This window comes from Macaca fascicularis, chromosome 15, assembly GCF_037993035.2.
Source record: "Macaca fascicularis isolate 582-1 chromosome 15, T2T-MFA8v1.1".
NCBI lineage: Eukaryota > Metazoa > Chordata > Mammalia > Primates > Cercopithecidae > Macaca > Macaca fascicularis.
Window position 1 is genome coordinate 65047850 of NC_088389.1, and position 21285 is coordinate 65069134.

General features: G+C 44.4%; 2 protein-coding genes across 8 annotated transcripts in view; one reads left to right on the forward strand and one right to left on the reverse strand.

Annotated features, from left to right (window-relative positions):
• Positions 1 to 263: 263 nt before the first annotated feature.
• On the reverse strand, positions 264 to 13833 carry NUDT2 (nudix hydrolase 2). Of its 3 annotated transcripts, none has more exons than XM_065531015.2 (4): positions 13784 to 13833; positions 5101 to 5236; positions 4782 to 4917; positions 264 to 853 (listed from the first exon to the last, which is right to left on the reverse strand). In XM_065531015.2, exons 2-4 carry the CDS (start codon positions 5233 to 5235, stop codon positions 537 to 539), a joined length of 588 nt encoding a protein of 195 aa, XP_065387087.1. In that variant the 5' UTR covers position 5236; positions 13784 to 13833; the 3' UTR covers positions 264 to 536. The 3 variants fall into 3 exon arrangements, with proteins under 3 accessions (XP_065387087.1, XP_045229315.1, XP_005581530.1); XM_045373380.3 differs by having other exon boundaries at positions 5101 to 5253; XM_005581473.5 differs by lacking the exon at positions 5101 to 5236.
• Positions 13834 to 14135: 302 nt separating this feature from the next.
• The window catches only part of KIF24 (kinesin family member 24), a 91272-nt gene continuing 84122 nt past the window's right edge, over positions 14136 to 21285 (forward strand). For all 5 annotated transcript variants that reach the window (XM_045373379.3, XM_074017262.1, XM_005581468.5 and 2 more), the window contains exon 1: positions 14136 to 14279. The gene's annotated coding sequence lies outside the window, so the exon portion shown is untranslated. The remainder of the gene's footprint in view (positions 14280 to 21285) is intronic.

Here is a 21285-nt window from a genome sequence, read left to right on the forward strand (position 1 = left end):
CCACTCACTTGGAAATCCTGACTGTGGGTCACAAAGTCTCAGGGCCACTGGTGGGGATGGGGTGGGTGTGCTTGGCATTCCAGAGGCAAGAGAGCCATCCTGGCAGTGCTGGGTCTCTTCCATTTGGAATCCCTAGCTCTTAAGTTCTCTGGGGATACTGTATGGACACAGAGTTCCCTCTGGTTAAGGTCAGAACTCTGATTCACTTCAGCTTTCTTCTTCCCACCAATGCCAAAAGTCCAAGAAATAAACACAACAGGTTAGAAGGACAACTTTGAGCTGCTTGCAGTTTATTTATAAAATACAAGGTACACTTACTGGGCCTGGCCTTTTTTATTTTTACTCTTTGCCTTGCTTTCCACCCAGCCAAGATTTTTGCATGCTCTCATCTGGGAGTTGAGCCGATTTCACGAATCTATCTGCTCTTGGCTGTGATGAGCCAAATACTAGCACAACCTTCCCTGGACCTGAGGGTGGCTTCATCTTAGAAGGCCCACAAGGATCCTACTGAAGCAAATGACTCTGCTCCAGTCAGCTCAGGCCTCTGTGGAGCAAAGAAACTGGTGTCCTTCTTGGAGTGCTGCCTTCATCTCCTTGAACTGAGCCAACTGGCAGGCCTCCTCCAGCCCCAGCCAGCAGTAGGCTTGGTGCTCATGGGAGAGGCGGATCTCCACATCATAGTCCTTCACCTCTGCCAGCCAGTAAATGACTGTTTTAGGCTTGTTCCTGGCCACATAATTGAGTTCTCTTTTGAACCCCTCAATGATGGTCAGCTGGCCTGCTTCTATGCCCGCTTCCTCTCGAGTCTCCCTCAGGGCTGTTTCCAAGTCATCCTCTCCTGGTTCCACATGGCCTAGTTAGGAGAAAATAGGAAGAAAAGGAGGAGGAAATCTTCCAAAGTTCCCAAAGCTGGATTTTCCAGACTATATATATATTTTTTTCTGTTTTGTTTTGAGACAGGGACTCACTCTGTTGCCCAGGCCAGAGTGCAGTAGGGCAATCAGCTCACTGCAGCCTTGAATTCCTGGGCTCAAGTGATCCTCCCACCTCAGCCTCCTGAGTAGTTAGAACAACAGGCATGTGCCACCATGCCCAGCTAATTATTTATTTATTTATTTATTTATTTGGTAAATATGGGGTCTCACTATATTTCCCAGGCTGGTCTCAAACTCCTGGCCTCAAGTCATCCTCCTGCCTCAGCCTCCCAAAGTGCTGAGATTACAGGTATGAGCCACCACACCCAGCCATTCAGTGACTTTTCTAGGTGTTCCTAGGCTAAAGGAAGCCTGGAGATTGGCAATATCCTAACATGCCTGGGAAGGGGGTATAGGGCAGGTAGTGTCTAGTTCTTGGGGTGTGAGCAATCCCACCTTCCCACTCCATCTTCTCTGCAGAGAGTGAAACAGACCATGTGTATAGCAAGTCAGGTTTAGAATACTGCTCTTTGATGGTATGAGATGACCTTCTTCAGATGTCTGCTTTCTTATTCTTTGGAACTTTCTTCATCCCATGCTCTAAGGAATCACTTTTCTACTGGAGACCTTAAAGTGACCTTTTCCAAGGAGGGGGAAGTCCTTTCTTAACAAGTGGAAGTTAGCTGACGAGGAAGTACTTTGCCTACAATCCAGTGAGGACTTAACATTGTCTGCAGGTGGACCCTGACATTCCAGGGCCAAAAGACAGGCTCAAAACCCTGCACAGCTGAATGAGCAGCTGTTTCCATTAAGCTACCAGGCTTTTTCCAAATTGTTTTCCTCTTTCTTACTGGGCAAGGCCAGATTTCAGTTTCATAGGGAAACCCTTGATGGGAACTTAAGACTAAGGGCCAGCTGAGAACCACTTCTAAGAAAATATGTTAGCAACACCCAAACCCAAGAAGACAGCTGCCAAGAAACTGCTGTGGGAGAACTTGAAGCTCTGCAGGCTGAAGCAGCTCTCAGTTTTACCTCTAGGCCCCTCCCACAAATCCTCAGCTTCCCCAGAGGGGGCAAGGACTGGGAAGGGTCTGGCAGACTCTGTCTACACTTGGCTCCAGTAAGTTTCTAGGGAGGCCTCCTGGCTCACAGGCTCATGGGGAGCAGAATCTCTCAGTTGTTCCCTCCTTGGTTTGGAGATTGGGGGCCCTCCTCCTTCCCAGGGGTCTACAATGCCCAGAGCCAGTTGCTGCACAAAAAACTCCCCAGGGGCCGGGTGCGGTGGTTCATGCCTGTAATCCCAGCACTTTGGGAGGCCGAGGCAGGTGGATCATCTGAGGTCAGGAGTTTGAGACCAGCCTGGCCAACATGGTGAAACCCTGTCTCTACTAAAAATACAATAATGAGTTGGGCGTGGCAGCGGGCGCCTGTAATCCCAGATACTTGGGAGGCTGAGGCAGGAGAATCACTCGAGCCCGGGAGGCGGAGGTTGCAGTGAGCCGAGATTGTGCCATTGTACTCCAGCTTGGGCAACACAGGGAGACTTGTCTCAAACAAACAAACAAAAAAACCCAGAAACTTAGTACTTAAAAACCATTCTAGCTTACGGCTTCTAGGGAATTTTCTCTGCACAAGCACCTCCTATAGTGGTGTACACAAAGACAGATAGGTAATGCATCGGGGGAGCAAGGTGGGAGGGATGCTGCTAGTGACGGGTGATACTGATTCTGGACGTCCCACCTACCCTCAGAGGTGTATGGAAGTCCCTGAGCACACCCCTCCCAGGGGCATCTATTCAGTATTCTGCCCATCAGTGTTAATTAACAGGGTAGCTTCTGCTGAAGCAGGAAAGGATTAGGAGCGGTCCACTGACATCAGGTAGAGAGAGGAACAAGGCAGTGTGACTCAGGTGATCTGGAGACAAGTGTGACTATTCCTATTCACAGTATTTGTGAAGCTTCTGTCTCTTTTTTCACTTTGTTTCTCCCCAGTACAACTCAAACATGCAAAATTTATTTCCTGTTCCCATTTCCTTATTTTCCTTCAATCCTAGATCTTTGTCCAACCCTTCTAACCCCACTCCCTTTTAAAGTCCCTGCTTTCGGCTAGGTGTGGTGGCTCACGCCTATAATTCCAGCACTTTGGGAGACGAGCTGGGCAGATCACTTGAGCCCAGGAGTTCAAGACCAGCCTGGGCAATATAGTAAGACCCTGTCTCTATCAAATAATAATAATAATAACAAAATAATTTAAAAAATAAAGTCCCTGCTTCCTTCTGTCTGAGAGCTATTCCTCATTCCAGCAGGCACCTGAGCCACAGTCTGTCCCTCCCAACTCAAACCATCCCAATGGCCTCAGCTAAGAAGGGCTCCTTTTTCCCATTTCTGCCTACACAGCCTGGCTTCTCTTTCAGGACTAAATGACTGCAGCTTTCTGACTCTTGGAGGTGGGGTCAGGAGTACTAGTGGATGAAAACTGGCCAGCTTACAAACAGATGTTGGCTTGGCCTAAGGCCAAGTAGTCTTCACTGTTCTTTCCTCTGGAGACTTGGCCAACTCCACCCTCAGTGCTGAGTGATAGACTCAAGGCACAGGTAGCTAGCTGGTCAAGCTGCAATTCCAAGGTCTCCATAATCTTTACAGCCTCCTGGTCTAAGAAGGCCCTGCCCATCCCCTCACTCCTCCACTCCTGCCACAATCCGCAGATGAATCTATGATCAGGGAGCCCAACTTCTCTATGCTCCAACTCAAAATACAACTATGTTCAGAAACACTGTAGAAGTCATACTCTCTGTGTTTAGTTCAAAAGAAAAACCGGCCGGGTGCAGTGGCCCACGCCTGCAATCCTAGCACTTTGGGAGGCCCAGACGGGCAGATCACTTGAAGTCAGGAGTTTGAGACCAGCCTGGCCAACATGGTGAAACCCCGTCTCTACTAAAAATACAAAAATTAGCTGGGTGTGGTGGCGGGTGCCTGTAGTCCCAGCTACTCGGGAGGCTGAAGCAGGAGAATTGCTTGAACCTGGGAGGGGAGGTTGCAGTGAGCTGAGATTGCGCCACTGCACTCCAGCCTGGGAGACAGAGACTTCGACTCAAAAAATAAATAAATAAAAAGAAAAACCTAATGATAGGGACACTGAACTAGGAGTCAAAGGAAATTGATCAAATGAAATCAGAGACAGGCTAGAAGAAAACTTAGGATTTTCTTTTTTTTTGAGACAGGCTGTGTTGTCCAGGCTGGAGTGCTATGGCACGATCTCGGCTCACTGCAGCCTTGATCTCTCGAGCTGAAGTTATTCTCTAACCTCAGCCTCCTGAGTAGCTGGGACTACAGGTGTGCACCACCATGCCTGGCTAATTTTTGTATTTTTTGTAGAGACAGGGTTTTGCCATTTTGCCCAGGCTGGTCTCAAGCTCCTGGGCTCAAGCAATCTGTCCACCTTGACCTCCAAAAGTGCTGGGATTATAGGCATGTGCCTGCCCAAAACCTTAGGATTTTCTAATCAAGCCCTTGTTTGACAGATGAAAAACCCAAAGCTCAGAGAGGTGGGCATACAACTCAGTCAACCTCAAGGTCCCCAATTCCCTGCCCACTGGCTTTTCTCTTACCCAGCCATTCACCACAGAGGTTGGAGAGCTGGCAAATGATACTCATAAAAACACCCTGGAATTCAGTCACAGAATTCTATTTCCAGCTCTACTCTGGCCTGGTCTAGAGAGCTTGTATGTAGAAAGGTTCAAGGCTCCTACCTTCCCTACCCCCTTTTGCTACATAGTCACTGGGAATCAAGCCTTGGGGAGGGCCTGGCTGGGTAGATTTCTGAGCAGCGCTTGGCAGTTTCCCAAGAGGTGGCCCCTCTGGCGTCTACCTTTGGGAGGAGTCCAGTGATGAATGCCATCTGATGCCTGCAGCAGTAAAAACTCAATTGTATTGTTGTCCACTTTGGGAATGAGGCATCTTCGGAAGATGATCAAGCCACATGCTCTCAGGGCCATGGTCTTATCCTAAGGATTTAACAAAGAAGATACAGAATATTGGGAAGTTACACAAAATAGGAAGCTCCATACTGGGGGGTAGCAATCTGGTGCTGGACAGTAGCACAGACTAGCTAACTGTGATCTCATAGCCTACAGAAAAAGGCAGCATGCCCAGGACCAATGGAGGGCATCCAGGAATCAGAGACTGACCTTTGTGTGTAACTGCAGGACCTTGGCAACTACCCTCAGTTCAATGTGGCCTCTATCCCAACACCTCCAGGGCTCCCTGTAAAACAGGGCTGGCATGCATTTGTTATGCCACTGGAGATCCTCAGAAGCAAACATACTGAAACAAGAGAGATGCTGGGAATGGGAGAGAAGCAGTACAAGTTTTATCATCAAACCCATAACCCCATTTGCCCCAGCCCATATCCTGAGCCCCTGAAGCGCACAGCCCCCCAGCAATGTGGTTTCTGACAATGCAGAGAGGTCATCTACGGAGGAGGGTAACTTCATAGAGAAAAAAATATTTCGTTGAGTTTTTGTTTTTCTTTTGAGACAGGGTCTCCCTACATTGCCCAGGAAGTGATCCACCTACCTCAGCCTCCCAATGTGTTGGGATTATAGGCATGAGCCACCATGCCCAGCCTGATATTTTTTTAGTCTTTTATTTTATCCATTTTTTGTTTTAAGAGACAGGACTCACTATGTTGCCTAGAATGGCCTCAAACTCCCGGACAGAAGTGGTCCTCCCCCGGGTGGATCATGAGGTCAAGAGATCGAGACCATCCTGGCCAACATGGTGAAACCCTGTCTCTACTAAAACTACAAAAATTAGCCGGGCGTGGTGGCACGTGCCTGTAACCCCAGCTACTCAGAAGGCTGAGGCAGGAGAATCGCCTGAACCCGGGAGGTGGAGGTTGCGGTTGTGGTGAGCCGAGATCGGACCACTGCACTCCAGCTTGGCGACACAGGAAGACTCTGTCTCAAAAAAAAAAAAAAAAAAAAGACAAAAAAAGAAAGTGGTCCTCCCCCTCAGCCTCCCAAGCAGCTGGCAATACAGGCACATGCCACCATTGCCTGACATTCCTGGTGCCCGGGGGTAGCAGAGCTGATGCAGAGAGGGTGGCTGGAGCAGGAGTTGCTATCCTCCATGGCCCCTTTGCTGGTGCTCAATCAGGATGAGTTTGCAGCTGTCAAAGGCATAAAAATCAGGCCCAAACAGAAACCTACTCCAGGGCAATTCTCAGGACTGCCAACAGATGGTAATGTTACTCTAGAGAATAGCAGTTTCTCACCAAAAACCAAACCCAACACCAAGATCTTTCCAAGCTTTTCCAAACCTGTAACAAAAGTTTTTAAGGATTGGAAATAATCTGAAAGGGGATTTCTGAAATGATCTGTGCTCTCATATACTGTTGGTAGAAAAGTAAATTCGCATATCCCCTTAGGAGGGCAATTTGACAATAATTATCAAAACATAAAATGCACATTCCCTAAGAGTCAGCAATTCCATTTCTAGCCACTCTCACATAAGAAATAATAGGTTTAAGGCCAGGCGCGGTGGCTCAAGCCTGTAATTCCAGCATTTTGGGAGGCCGAGACGGGCGGATCACGAGGTCAGGAGATCGAGACCATCCTGGCTAACACGGTGAAACCCCATCTCTACTAAAAAAAATACAAAAAAATAGCCAGGCGAGGTGGCGGGCGCCTGTAGTCCCAGCTACTCGGGAGGCTGAGGCAGGAGAATGGCGTAAAACCTGGGAGGCGGAGCTTGTAGAGAGCTGAGATCCGGCCACTGCACTCCAGTCTGGGCGACAGAGCGAGACTCTGTCTCAAAAAAAAAAAAAAAAAAAAAAATAGGTTTAAGATGTACACACAATGATGTTCACTACAACTTTGTTTGCAATATCAAAAAGGAAAAGAGCTAGAAACAAATATCCATCAATATGGGAATGGGCAAAAAGTACAGTATATCTATATGATGAAATAGTATGAAGCCATTAAAAAAATGAGGTCAAGGCTGGGTTCAGTGGCTCATGCCTTTAATCTCACCATTCTGGGAGGCTGAGGCAGGAGAATCACCTGAGTCCTGGAGTTTGAGACCAGCCTGGACAACATAGTGAGACCTCATCTCTACAAAAAAATAGAAAAAAATTAGCCAGGTGTGGTGGCATGCACCTGTAGTTCCAGCTACTTGGGAGGCCAAGGTGGGAAGATTGCTTGAGCCTGGAAAGTTGAGGCTGCAGTGAGCCATGTTTGCATCACTGTACTCCAGCCTGGGCAATACAGTGAGACCTTGTCTCAAAAATAAAAGAAAAAGAAAAAAAAAATTAGGTCAAGCCTAATGTGCTGCTTGTAAGAAAAATTTTAGACACATGAAAAGAAGATAGTTCTGAATAGTATGTATAATGAAATCCCTGTTTGAGTTTACAAAATCATATATAAAGTGGTAGGCTTTCATTAAACACCATGTTCTATTTTCCTGGACTCCCTGTTTATGCCAAGATCTTACCCCATTCCAGAAGCCAAAAGGAAGCACCCCATCACTGTAGAACTGGTGAACAAAGATTTCATATTATTGGTCCATGGCTGAGGCAGAAACAGGTAGCTAATCCCATGCCCTCCCTACAAAGATGTTCAAAAAGCATTAGAAAGTTATAGATGTAGGGTACCTTGCTCCTGCCTCAGGTCCCATGGAATGAATGTTAGAATCCCTAAATAAGCTTAGGGATCCAAGACTAGAGGGCACAGTGCCCTGCCTAAGACAGGAACTCCATGCCACTGCCACCATCAGCACAGCATGGACAAGCAAAGATGCCTGCATGGGGAGCCAAGAAAGACAAGTCTGCGTTGGCCACATGGAACCACTGGGGAGAGGAGAGCAGCGGTGGGGTGGGGGAGGAATCTTAGGGTAGTGACAAGGGTATACCCTAGCAAGAATGTATTTCAGTGGACGCCAGTATATTAGGGATGACTACATCTAAGAACCACATCAGCTAACAGTTCATCTCAATGGGGCCAGAAGAGCTAGGATCAGATGCTCATTCTCCACCTATATTCTGGACCCATGGAAAGAACAGTTCTTCTAGAAATACAGAACTCCTCACTACTCTTTCAATTGCTTGACTTGAGCCAACTATTCTCTAGAATTCCTCCTACCCACTCTATACACACAACCTCCTACTCGTCAGAAGCAGCTCAGATGTCACCTCCTTTGTGAAACTTTCTGGCTTTAATCACTCCATGTTCTGCATCCTTAACATGGCTTGAACAAACTTAAAAGTTCAATCAGGGAAGCAAATGCTATGAGTGACAGAAAACTAAAGATTTATTATAAGGAGTAGACATTGTGTATCTTTAGAAGTTGGCGGAGAAATCCATGCAACTCTGTCGCCTCTGCACCTGGTGTTGGGCCTGAAGTCTGTGAGGCCAGCAGTTAGGAAGAAAACTGGATGTGAGGTGGAAGAGAACAAAGACAAACTGGAACCTCTGAGAACCAACTGGGATCTACAAGGACAACTGGAACTCATGAGGACAAACTGAAACCCACAGCTTCCTTTCACTGGCCGCAAGCTCAGCGACTCAGGTGATCTGGAGAAGCCGGAGCCCTCTGCTACAAAGCTGACTGCACACATGGCCCAGGACTCAGAGGAGCTGAAGGAGGAAATTCAGTAGGAGCTGGGGGTGCTGGGGGCTGTGTGATGACCTTCACCAACAAGGTGAGCCAGCAGATCAGAGAGAAAGTACAGGCACTGCCACCACGCCTGGTACCCTGCTCTGTCCTTCACAGTGTACAGACACAGCTCTGTCCTTCACAGTGTACCGGCAGCTACTTCAATTCAGCTTTCCAAATCTCTCACGAAATTTTCTTGTGGACAACCCTCACCTGGAAGCAGATGGGAAGGACACTGGGAATCCAGTGTAGCTAAACTGACACAGTACAATGCCACCACAAGCACATATACCTAGTATAGTAAATCTCTGCTGCTGCCTCTGGCGGGGAAGAGCCAGATTATAAGCTCTGTTTTCTTGGGACCCAGCACAGCAGTTCTGAACAGATGTTCATTGACTCAAAAGAACTCTCTCCCCACCTCCCACTCAAACAAATGTTTGAGTATGTTCTGGGGCCCTGGGAAATAGCCCAGTGTTTTCCTGAAGAGTGCCATTTACATAAAAGTGAATGGAGCTATTGTTGGGGGTTTTCTGTTTTTCTGGAGACCACAAAGCTGAAACTGTCCACGGGTTTGAAAGTAGCCAGCTTTCACACACAGACTCCAAGTGGATTCAAACCTCAGGGGGTTAAAGAACACAGCATCCAATATGCAAATATGCCTGCAGCCAGGATTGCGGAGGTGAGAACTCCAGGCTGACAGCAGGCAATTCACACTTCAAAAAAGTGGCAGAGTGCCTGAGTTGGTTAGAAAAAACCTGAACCAAAAACCCTCAATGTCATCAGAAGGTTCCAGAAGCTAAGGAAAAATATTCTTGGCTTTCTCCATATATACAATTCCCTCAGAGCCTAGGAGGTTCGGGACCTAGGTACCAAAAAAAGAATTTACAAATACATGGCTATGCTGTTTGTTTCAATATTTTCATCAAATTAATTAACTGTAAAAAGCTCTCGGAAATGTAATTTTAGGTTCAGGTAGAGCTCTCCAAATTTTCCCTCTGACCTGTTCTCCATAGTCTAATATCCCTTTAGCAAAAACAGCATTTCATGTCGCATTATCAATTAAGCATCTATATATACTGTGCCAGCTATACTGTGCAAGACTTTTGACAACTATTGTTTCTAAAGCTCAAAACAACCTTTCAAGAGAAGCATTATTGTATCTAGTTTACAAGGACACTGATATTATTTTAAAAGGTTAAAATACTTGCACAAGGGCATAGCTGGTCTGTAAATGGTGGGATCTCAATCTAAGTAAGTCTAACTCCAAAGTCTATAATTTTTGTCCTTATCATAGCTCTGTTCACCATGAAAGAGTAGGGCTTAGGGAGAGGACAGACACAAATGATTTATAAAATCATTTCCAGTTTCAAAATTCCCAGTCTTTTTTTTTTTTATAGGGTCTCTCTGTGTCATCCAGGCTGCAGGGCAATGGTATGATCGCAGCTCACTGCAGCCTCAGGGCTCACTGCATCCCTTCTGGACTCAAGGAATTTTCCTGTCTTAGCCACCTGGGTAGCTAGGACTACAAGCAGGAGCCATCACAACTGGCTAAATTTTAAAAACACTTTTTTTGTAGAGATGGGGTCTTGCTATGCTGACCAAACTAGTCTTGAAGTCCTGGCCTTAAACGATCTTCCCACTTTGGCCTCCCAAAGTGCTGGGATTACAGGTGCAAGTTACTGTGCCTGGCCCCAAATTCCCAGTCTTTAATCTATATTCATTTGGAGGTTAAGATGTCAAGCTGGGATCATTTCCACCAAAAAGGTTTCAGTTGGGGGGAGAGGGCCGTAGACGTTAAGTCCTGTATCCGAAGGAGACTCTGAAGGAGGGGTAAAATGTAGCCTCAGGCTCCTAATAGCACCTGTCTCATAAGAGTTTCTATGCCTCCTCTCCTCTTTTCTGGGAAGCAGGAACCTAAAACCACATGTTCCACTTAACTTAAGGCACTAGTGTCCAGAAAATTTGCCCAGGCCCTCCTCCAAATGAGGAGGAAGGCCAACTGTTTGCCTGCCCACAAGCAGTTCTATGTGACTGCAATTCTATGTGACTACTCCTTCACCTCCCACATCATAATTATCTTTTCTCCAATTTGCCAGTTTCTTTCTTCCCTTTTGGAGTGGACAGAAATGAGGCACCCACCCATGAGTAAAGCTCTTTCTTGTGAGAACAATAACAAAAGGAAGAGAAGGAAAAAAAAAGAAATGCAAAAGAAAAGCCCCAACTACCATGAATAAATTGAGACAAAGAAAATATTCCCTCAAATGCACTTTTCCCTGGACAACTGCCACTCCATTCTTCTTGCAGAGATGAAGCTGCTGAGTCATTTTTCTATTTTTGCTGTTGGCTGAGGGAGGAAACAGGAGATTTTACCTATAATGGCATAAATATTGGCTTCTAGGATAAGGCCAAAGTCAGACAAGGTTGGGACAAAAATCATTCTTAGTGAAGGGGATTTGTTAAGCAGCCTATTACTGCCATCTGCTGTACAATTCTAGAAAGCTAACTTGGGGAATTGTAACATTAAAGCCTGAAGCCTTTAGGGGTTCAAAAGCCTTTAGGAGTAAACAAAAACCCTAAAGGGGTTTTGTTGACTCATCTCATGTCTGTTGTGTGTATCTCATGCGACAGACAGTGTGAAGGATTGACAGATATGAAGCTGAATACTACAAAGCACCAACTTCCTAGAGATTAACAGACTAGTGAAAGTGGAAGACATTCCAACAGACAAGTTACAGTGTGTTTTGTGCAACATAAGATGGAAAAGCAGCAAAGAAGCATCTTTAGGTTAACAAGGTACCCCATAAGGATTCTGATGGGTCGTTAGTTTACCAGGCAGAAGGGAGGCAGATGCAAGGCATTGCCAGCAAAGGGAGGAGTGTGGGCAACACCCTCAAGCGCAAAATGACATCTCACTGGTAAATAGCTTAGTTTATATTCTGTAGGCAATGAAGCCTCTGACTGGTCTTAGGCAAGGATATAATTTGGTCACACTGACATTTTACAAAGACATTCTAGCTGCAAGCAAGGTGGGGAATGAATTAGGACATACTGGAAGCAGAGAGATTAACCAGTTACAAGTCTACTGCAACAGACCAGTTAACAAATGATTCTAGTTAGATCAAGGCAGAGGCTGTGAGAAAGGAAAGGAAGGGATGAATCTGAGAGATATTTCAAAGTAAAATGGACAATATTGATATTTCATTGTCTAAGGGACAGAGAGATGTTTCATAAGCCAAGGGAAAGAGAAAGGCTTTGGTTTGAGTACCTGGGTTGAAGATGGGGTGCAAGTGAATCATTTGTTCGGGAAAAGTTGAATTAGAAGTGCTAGTCTACCCATAAGATAAATGAACAGATGTATCTAAAGTTCAGTGATCCTCTCATCCCATCTCTTCATTTCCCAAGGTGGGAATTTTCTTTTTTAAAATCATTTTTATTAAAATAATTTTTTCTCTCCTCCCCTCTCTACCAAGACCACGGTGAAAATTTTCTATTAGAGCAAGATATAGCTCCTACCATAGGTACCTCGGCAGCCCACATTCCCTCCAATTTAGGTAGGTCAAGCTGTCCAACCTGCCCCTGCATCTATCTGGTATTCCAAGCATTTTCATCCTCCTTTAATCAGAAACACAGAAAACATGGCTGTCTATGCAGTCAGAAAGGCCTAGCTATTGAAGTTAATAGTTGTTACTTAGAGCAAGATACTTAACTTCCTCATTGGTAAAACAAAGTTAACACCTACTTTTCATGGTTGTTGTGGAGTTTATAAATGATATATATAGAGAAAGGGTCTGACATTATCAGAAGTACTAAATACATGAGTTATTCTTATCCATGTGTCATAAAAGATCATCAGAAAGCTTCTCTGTTGTAAAGAAATGACTTTTCATTTTGTCTGTAAAACTGCTGAACACTGTTCACCACAGTATATACATTCCTTATAAGGTCCCACAGAATAAATTCCTTTTAATATAGAAACTAGAAAAATAATTTATCTTTTGAAGAATGGATTTGTTTCCTTATTAGTAAGAATTACCTTTTTTCCCTTAACTGACTAATTTTGGTCAAAATTGGGTACTCAATTACAGTAAGTACACCAACCCACTGACCAGTGTATTTGCCTGTTCTTATTATAAAGATAATAGCTACCATTTTTTAAGAAGTTACTACTTGCCAGGCGTTGTGTCAAGTGCTTTACCTTCATTATTTCACTTAATCTTCACAACAACCCGCTGAGGCATTACTGCCATTTTTCAGAGGAGTAGAAAGGGAATTATGGCTCAGAGATGTCTGGGTAGTGATTCAAATGTAGGTCTGTCTGACTCCTAACATCATTCATCTTAACCTCGACTTTATAATAGCGTTTTACATTTGACAATTTGATTGCATTGGTTTCTTTTTGTTTGTTTGTTTTTTGTTTTTTTGAGACGGAGTATCGCTCTGTCGCCCAGGCTGGAATGCAGTGGCGCAATCTCGGCTCACTGCAAGCTCCGCCTCCCGGGTTCATGCCATTCTCCTGCCTCAGCCTCCCGAGTAGCTGGGATTATAGGAGCCCGCCACGAGGCCCGGCTAATTTTTGTGTTTTTTTTTTTTTAGTAGAGACCGGGTTTCACCGTGTTAGCCAGGATGGTCTCGATCTCCCGAGCTCGTGATCCGCCCGCCTTGGCCTCCCAAAGTGCTGGGATTACAAGCGTGAGCCACCGCGCCCGGCGGCATTCAGTTTTTTTTTTTTTTTTTTTTTTTTTAAGGCGGTGGGGTTCTCGTTCGACTTTCTTTACGTCTGCTATAACTGCCACGATATTACCCATTCAATAATTGAAGCAATTAGAAAACATAAAATCTCTTTTGGAAAGCAGGCGGGGTTTAACAGGTAACAACAAAGTGAAATTGAGGCCCAGGGAGGGTCAGGTTCGGCGCCAGGGCCTCTGGGCCCTAAACCTGGACCTCTCCCGCCTCTGGGATTTGGATGACCCATCCCATCCCCACTCGGACGGGGGCAACCAAGGCTCACAGGGTCAGGGAACCTCCCTTCTCCCGGTGCAGACAGGAAAAATGAGGTCCTGAGAGCGGATGGGACCTGGCCTGCCCACACCTCACTGCCAACTTGAAGGAGGGCACATCCATCTCGGGCCCTGCAGAGACCGGAGGCAGATTCCCATCGCTCCAAGGCTCATTTCCTCCACTAAGAACTAAATTCAAGTGGACCCTAAGCATACTCACCAGAAGCAGAGGGAGGCAGGAGGCGGATCTTGGACGGAAATTGGAAGTACACCGGCCAATCAGAAGAGCCTGGTTACGCTTGGGACTACCAATAGAATTTGGCAGAAGGCTCTTCGACCCGCCTCAAGGGTGCCTGTCTCACACGGAGAACGTCGCGAGATCTTCCCTCAAGCCGAACGATTGGCTGAAAGTCGGAAATTGAGAACTACGCCCGCTGTTTCTTCAGACCTCTGATTGGTCTTCTAGAGGAAAAGTCAACGAACGTCAACCGATTCCTTGGATGCCCATTGGTGGGTGGTGCGGGACTGGCGACGCGCGGGCCACAGCGCGGGCGTTCGAACTGGCGCTTGGTGGCGTTGCCATGGAGATGCGACCTGGCCGCCGCCGGTGACTCCCGGGTTGACAGGGCTCTTAAGTTGCGGGCCTTGGGGCTCACTCCCGACGGCACTGTCTTCTCCTCTTCTCAGACAGGACAGACCGAGGAGTTTGGACCGAGGTGAGAAAGGGCGGGGAGAATAGAGGAGGGGTAGGTCTGGTCCGGAACCGTGGCGCCTGCCCTCCGACAGGGGTGCGCGTGACGTCCGCTGAGCGCGGGAGGAAACTGGCAGTTGTGAAGGAACCGGGAGTTGGCCTCTCTTGGTTCTTCCTAAAGTTCGCCTACTCTCCTACCTTTCATCCCCATATCTCTGCCTTTTCTTCAGCAATTATCTTGAATGCCACTTCTCTCACTTTGGGAGACTAAACTCTTGAGTCCCAATGTCCTCTTGCTTTTGAACCGATAACCCTGACCGTGCGGCACCTCTCTTACGGCGCTTCTGTTCGGCCTTGGGTTGTGTACTTCCGGGAAGCCCATTCTCTTCCCTTATCCCATAAAATTTTGAAGCCTTTAAGGTAAGGCAAGCATCGTTCACAATGTCTTGCATACAGTAGATTTTCAGGAAATATTTGTTGAGTTGAATTTAATTTACAAGAAATAGATTGGATTCCTCTTCATGCCCTGCCTCGTTGTCTCTCCGCTTCAGAGACAATTTTTTATTTCGAGGCTAGGGGAAGGCCACCCTAATCTTAAATGCAAAAGGACCTGAAAGTCCACAGTCCGCAGCGGGCCTTTCTACTCTTTGTGAAAGGCTAAACTTTTTTGGATTGGTTGCTACAACTCTTCCTGCATTTGTGGCTTTTAGCCTTGGTCTCCCAATAATTTTATTAGACTCCTTTTAGTCTTTGCTTAAAATAAACCATTCTGTTGCTGTATGCCGAGAGAGTTTATCTCCGTTTAGCTTCTTAGTGACCGGCAGCTATTGTCACATTTTAAGTGTGCTTTGGAAAATGTTTTAAAGCATCTTCTTTGTATTTGTATTCTACAAGTAGAGAGGCTTTGTAGTCTCTCTACTGAAGTGCATATAACAGCTGCTCAGGTGAACTCTCATCTATTCATCAGGTGTCCATGATAGAATTGCGTTCCTAAGACTGTTTCGTTGTTAACTCATGGATTATATATTGACAGTCTGATTGTTGGTGTGATTCTTCCTTATGTCAAATTCATAGCTCACTGGTGGCCTTAATAAAAGGAGTGAAAAAGTTCAGTACAGCAGCTATGTTCTTGTTACCCTTTTATAAAAGTTTGAAACACTACCTTATTGCTAAACTGCAGATCTGTGATATATAGTGGAAACCCACTATATGTGGGTTGGCTTTGGCTCTGTCTCTGTCTCTAATTCACTGTGGGTGGCTTTGCAAGTCATTTAGTTCCTTTATTATTATGATTTTGGCTTTTTCTTTATTTTTTAGAGAAAAGATCTTGCTCTGTCACCCAGGCTGTAGTGCACTAGCATGATAATAGCTCACCGCAGCCTTGAACTCCTGAATTTAGCCCCTTTAGACCTCACTTTTTCCATCTGGAAAATCAAAGAATTGAATTAGATTAAAATTCCTGTGGCTCTACTATCATCAAGTCAGGTAGTTGATGTCAGGTAGACCACTCGCTCTCAGCCTTCCAAAGACCAAACAGACTTTTTTCTTAGCTGCTGAAAGTGGTAGTAACCATTTATTGAGTGTTTACCCCATACAAAGCACTGTATCCAGGGCTTTATATACATATTACATTTTTCTTAGTATAGCACATTAATGTACTGCTAAGATAGCATTTTATTTAAAACTTGTGGTTTTATATTGTTAATGAAAATCTTTAGCTATTCAAAGTGTGTCCTTGGGGCAACCTAAGGTATGATCCTATCACTTTTTAGTTTAGGGGGAACCACAGTTTCTTTCTCTGGGCTGCTCTTTTGTCCTTTGTAAAGTGAGGGGCTGAACTCGTCTAGATCCCTTCCAGATCTAGTATTCTATGATGACTGATCTGTTAATCTAGTTTCCCCATAATGGCTCAGCAAACCAGTTTACAATTTGCACAGTGTAGATCCTCAACACATTTTGTTAAATAAATAATAGAGTTCTACTTCTTAAACTTTGGGTATGTGGTCATTGTATACCTCCCAAGTTACTGTCTCAAGGGTTTTGATGTTCATATCGTGTTGAATAAGAAGAGTTTTCTGTAGGTATAAACTAATAATAATAGTATAATATATTGTTGAGTGTTTATATACCAGACACTGAATTTAGCAGTTAATTTACATTATTCTGATTAACCCTCATGAAAGGAAACATTTTTTCCAAGTCAGCATTTTTTTGGTCAGTTCAATGCAGTAGCTTCCTAAATGATCTCCCTCTTTGCACTTTTACCCACCTGCTGTGATCCATTTCTCACAGAACTGGGAGAGTGAACTTTAAAGACATGTATCATAGCATATACTTTCCCCACTTAAAATCCTCTAATGACTTTCTACTTCACTTAAAAGTAAAATTTGGATACTTTTATGTGGCCCAGTACACCTTACATAATCTGGCCCCTACCTTTCTTTCCTCTTATACTATCCTCCTTCTCGCCTACTATGCCAGCCAACCTGTCCATGTTTGATGGCTTGATTATGCCATGCTCATTTCCACCTTTGGGCTAATGTGCTCACGTGGAACCCTGTTCTTCCTGATTTTTACGTAAGCGACTCCAAGTTATTTTAGGTTTCACCTCAAATGTTCCCTTCTGAATGAAGCCTTCTCTGAACATCCAATGTAAAGTAAGCCTTGCACCTGGCTTTATTCTTCTGTAGTGATTATCATCATCTAAAACTACCGCTTATTGATGATTAATTATCTCCTCCCATTAAAATAATAGTGCCATGAGGGCAGTGACTTTATCTGTTTTTTGGGATTTTTTTTGGAGACAGGGTCTTACTTTGTCACCCTGTTGTCCACACTGAACTGCAGTGGCGTGATCATGGCTCACTGCAGTCTCAGACTCCCAGGCCCAAGAAATCCTCCTACCTCAGCCCCCCAAGTAGCTGGGACCATAGGCACGTACCAACATGCCCAGCTAATTTTGTTTATTTGTAGAGATGAGGTCTCACTATGTTGCCCAGGCTCGTCTCAAACTCCTGGGCTCAAGCAATCCTGCCTCGGCCTCTAAAGTGTTGGGATGGCAGGCATGAGCCACTGTGCCTGGCTGAACTTGTCTGTTTTGTTCACTTATATTCCTGGTGCATAAAACAGGGCCCAGCTCATACAAGTCTCTCAAAAAATATTTCTTGAGGATTGGATAAAGGTTCCTCTTGGAACTGTGACCATATCTGTGTCCATATCAATTCATTTGAGTAATACAAACTTGCATCATTTTGGTGCCCAGGAGCAGTGACTCAGGGCACCACCATCTCTTGTCACAATTTTCCTAAGTAATCAAATTACCCTGATAAATAGTTTCTACCACCTGTTACCACAAATGATATCAAATGCTTTTATAGAGTTTTAATATAGTGTAGGAATATTTATTTATTAAACAATTATTGAATATTATTTCCAATCACTGTTTTATTTATTTTTATTTTTTTTCTGAGATAGAGTCTCGCTCTGTTGCCCAGGCTGGAGTGCAGTGGTGCAATCTTGGCTCACTGCAACCTCTGCCTCCCAGGTTCCAGCAATTCCCATGTCTCAGCCTCCTGAGTAGCTGGGATTATAGAGTGTGTGCCAACATTCTCAGCTAATTTTTTTATTTTTTGTGGAGATGGGGTTTCGCCACGTTGACCAGGCTGGTCTTGAACTTTTGGCCTCAAATGATCCGCCCACCTCGGCCTCCCAAAGTTCTGGGATTACAGGCATGAGCCACCATGCCTGGCCCCAGGCAGTGTCTTAGAACCCACATATAAAAACACTAATAAGACACATTGCTTTTTTCTTTTTTTTTTTTTTTTTTTTTTTGAGATGAAGTCTCACCCTATCGCCCAGGCTGGAGTGCAGTGGTGTCATCATGGTTTACTGTACCCTCAACCTCCTGGGCTCAAGTGATCCTCCCACCTCAGCCTCCCAAGTAACTGGGACCACAGGTGTGTGCCACCATGCCCCATGCCCCATTAATTTTTATATATTTACTTATTTATAGAGATGGGGTCTCCGTATGTTGCCCAGGCTGGTCTTAAACTCCTGGGCTCAAGTGATCTTTCTGCCTCAGTCTCCCAAAGTGCTGGGATTACAGGTATGAGCTGCTCTGCCTGGGCAAGCACATTCCTTGACCGCAAAGAGACTATACTTTATTAGGGGAAATAGACATAGTTAAATAATTATCATGTAATAATTATTAACATAATTAACTGTAATAATAGAGATATGCTAAAGGTATGATGCAGACACGGAAGGGACATCTGATCATATTGGGGGAGACCAGAAAAGACCTCATTTGTTGTTATAATCAGTAAGAGGTAGGCAGGTAAAGGGAAGTTTGATGATAGTGGAGGAGGCTGCTTAAGAGCACAACGTGAATGAATGCACAGATAAATAAAATGGTCTAAGAAGTTGACTAAACTGGAGAGCGAGGAAGGGGCTAGATTATAGAAGGATTTGTGGGACATCCTTAGGAGTTTGGACTTTGTACTCTGTGTAGGTGATTAGATGCCACTGAAGGGTTTTAAATAAGGGAGCAACATTGCTATAACTGCTTTCAAAAGAGTGATCTGTCTCTACAATCTGGAAGATGGTTTGATGGGGGGCATAACTGGAGGCCAGGAGAACAGGTATGAGATATGTAATGAATAGGTGGAAGATATGGGGCTGAATAGCCAGAGCAGTGGCAGTAGGAATGAGGATAGGAGAGGAGAAATTTGGCAATTATTTGGGAGATTAAATTGTCTGGATCTGTTGATTACGTTTGGGATTAAGGGAGAAGAAGGCCTCTAGGATGCTTTCTCATTTAGTTCTGAGTGACTGCATGAATGGTATTTTCACCCCACTTCCAAAGAAGAGAAGTGGAGGGGCAGATTTTGTCAGGAGGTATAATGAATTCTGTTATTGACAAGTTCAGATGCTCAACTGTGGAGACATTTTTATAGTGATTCTTGCTGTTTTTGCTGCAAGACATAGCCATAAGATTGTTTTACTACGAGGCGAACTAAAGTTACATTGGGATTCTGGAAGTAACCCACTTAATAATATTGCATAACATCCAGACCAAAGAGACTAATTGAGATTTCACCAGCAATGAGGGGTGGTACTGTGTCTATTACAGTCTTTTTTTTTTTTTTTTTTTGAGACGGAGTCTCGCTTTGTGGTCCAGGCTGGAGTGCAGTGGCCGGATCTCAGCTCACTACAAGCTCCGCCTCCCGGGTTTACGCCATTCTCCTGCCTCAGCCTCCCGAGTAGCTGGGACTACAGGCACCCGCCACCTCGCCCGGCTAGTTTTTTGTATTTTTAGTAGAGATGGGGTTTCACCGTGTTAGCCAGGATGGTCTCGATCTCCTGACCTCGTGATCCGCCCGTCTCGGCCTCCCAAAGTGCTGGGATTACAGGCTTGAGCCACCGCGCCCGGCCATATTACAGTCTTTTAAGTTAGCCACTTGCTTATGTGAGATTTGATTAGATAAAACTAGTGGTATAGAATTATGTAGCCAATATATGGCTATCCGATCACTTTCTAAAACAAATTTATATCATGGTTTTGAATAAATTAAATGATCTGTGCCTCAGTTTCTTTATTTGTAAAAAGGGAGATGATACTAATTGCCATCTATCACAAAAAGTCTTGGAAGATTATTCAGGTAGCACAATTAATTACATGTTAATAATTTTGATTACAGTGAATGAAATTACTGTTTTAGTCATTCTTTGCTTTCTGGATGTCACTCCTTTGGAAATAATTCCTGGTCCCATGGTGGCGACAGTTCCCAAAGGGACTGAAAGAATCTCTGTCATCTTGGTAATTTGCGAAAACTGATTGTAACAGTTATTTTTCTGATTGAACACGTGAAATATATTTTGTTGAAAGTGTTTTATGACTGCAATGTGACAAAAATCTGAAAACGACAACTTCCTGCAGTTTGGTCAGACCGAGATTTTAAAAATAAAGCACTGAATTTAAACCCAACATTGGTTACCACCTGTTACTGAGAAGTCTTTCAAAATTAAACCTCTATATTTAGAGAAAGTAATACTTGCGCTGGTTTAAGATAACTAGGTTCTAAAATTTTGTTATGTTTATTTTTAGGTGATTGCTCATGCTTTTCACCAAATGTAAAAACATAGTAAACTCATTGTAGGGCTCTTGAGGGGAATTGTAGTAATTGCAAAGCATTAGCTACTTAACCATAAACAAACTTGAAACTATTTTTTCTTTCAGTTCAAAACAGAAACAATTTCTTGAAAACTACTTTTTAAAAATGGGTATAATTTACATGATTTATACCCCCAAATCCACATCTTGCCGTAAGAATTCTATTAAGTATCATATATTCTAATTCCTTTGCAGCAGCTGTTTTAAGCAGTTGTCTAGTATCATCTGTCTTCTGTTGAGATCAGTAGTCTATAGATAGAAGAATCCCTAGAGTTTGAAATAATAAGTTCTCTTATAGGGGGAAAAGTGTATACTGTATTTTTCCCCTTTAATCTCTCACTGATAATACTGAATTTCTTGTGTTCTTAGTGACTTTATGCCTAATATGGGGTACAGAAATGTTTTAATAATAAAATTGATTGAAAATGCTGACTTTCTTTAGTATCAGTTTCTTTAATTTGTTTTTTGGAGACGGAGTCTCACTCTGTTGCCCAGGCTGGAGAGTGCAGTGGTGCAATCTCGGCTCAGTGCAACCTCCGCCTCCCAGGCTCAAGCAGTGCTCCCCAATGTCAGCCTCCCAAGTAACTGCGACTAAGGCATACATCACTACACCTAGCTAATTTTTGTATTTTTTGTAGAGACAGAGTTTCACCTTGTTGCCCAGGCTGGTCTCAAACTCCTGGGCTTAAGGGATCCAACCGCCTTGGCCTCCCAAAGTGCTGGGATTATAGGCATGAGCCACAGTGCCTGGCCTTGTGTCAGTTTTGAATAGTCCAGCGGTCCCAGTGACTTTGTTAGTCACTTCTTTAAAATTGGTTATTATTAGGCTGGGTGCCGTGTCTTATGCCTGTCCTAGCAC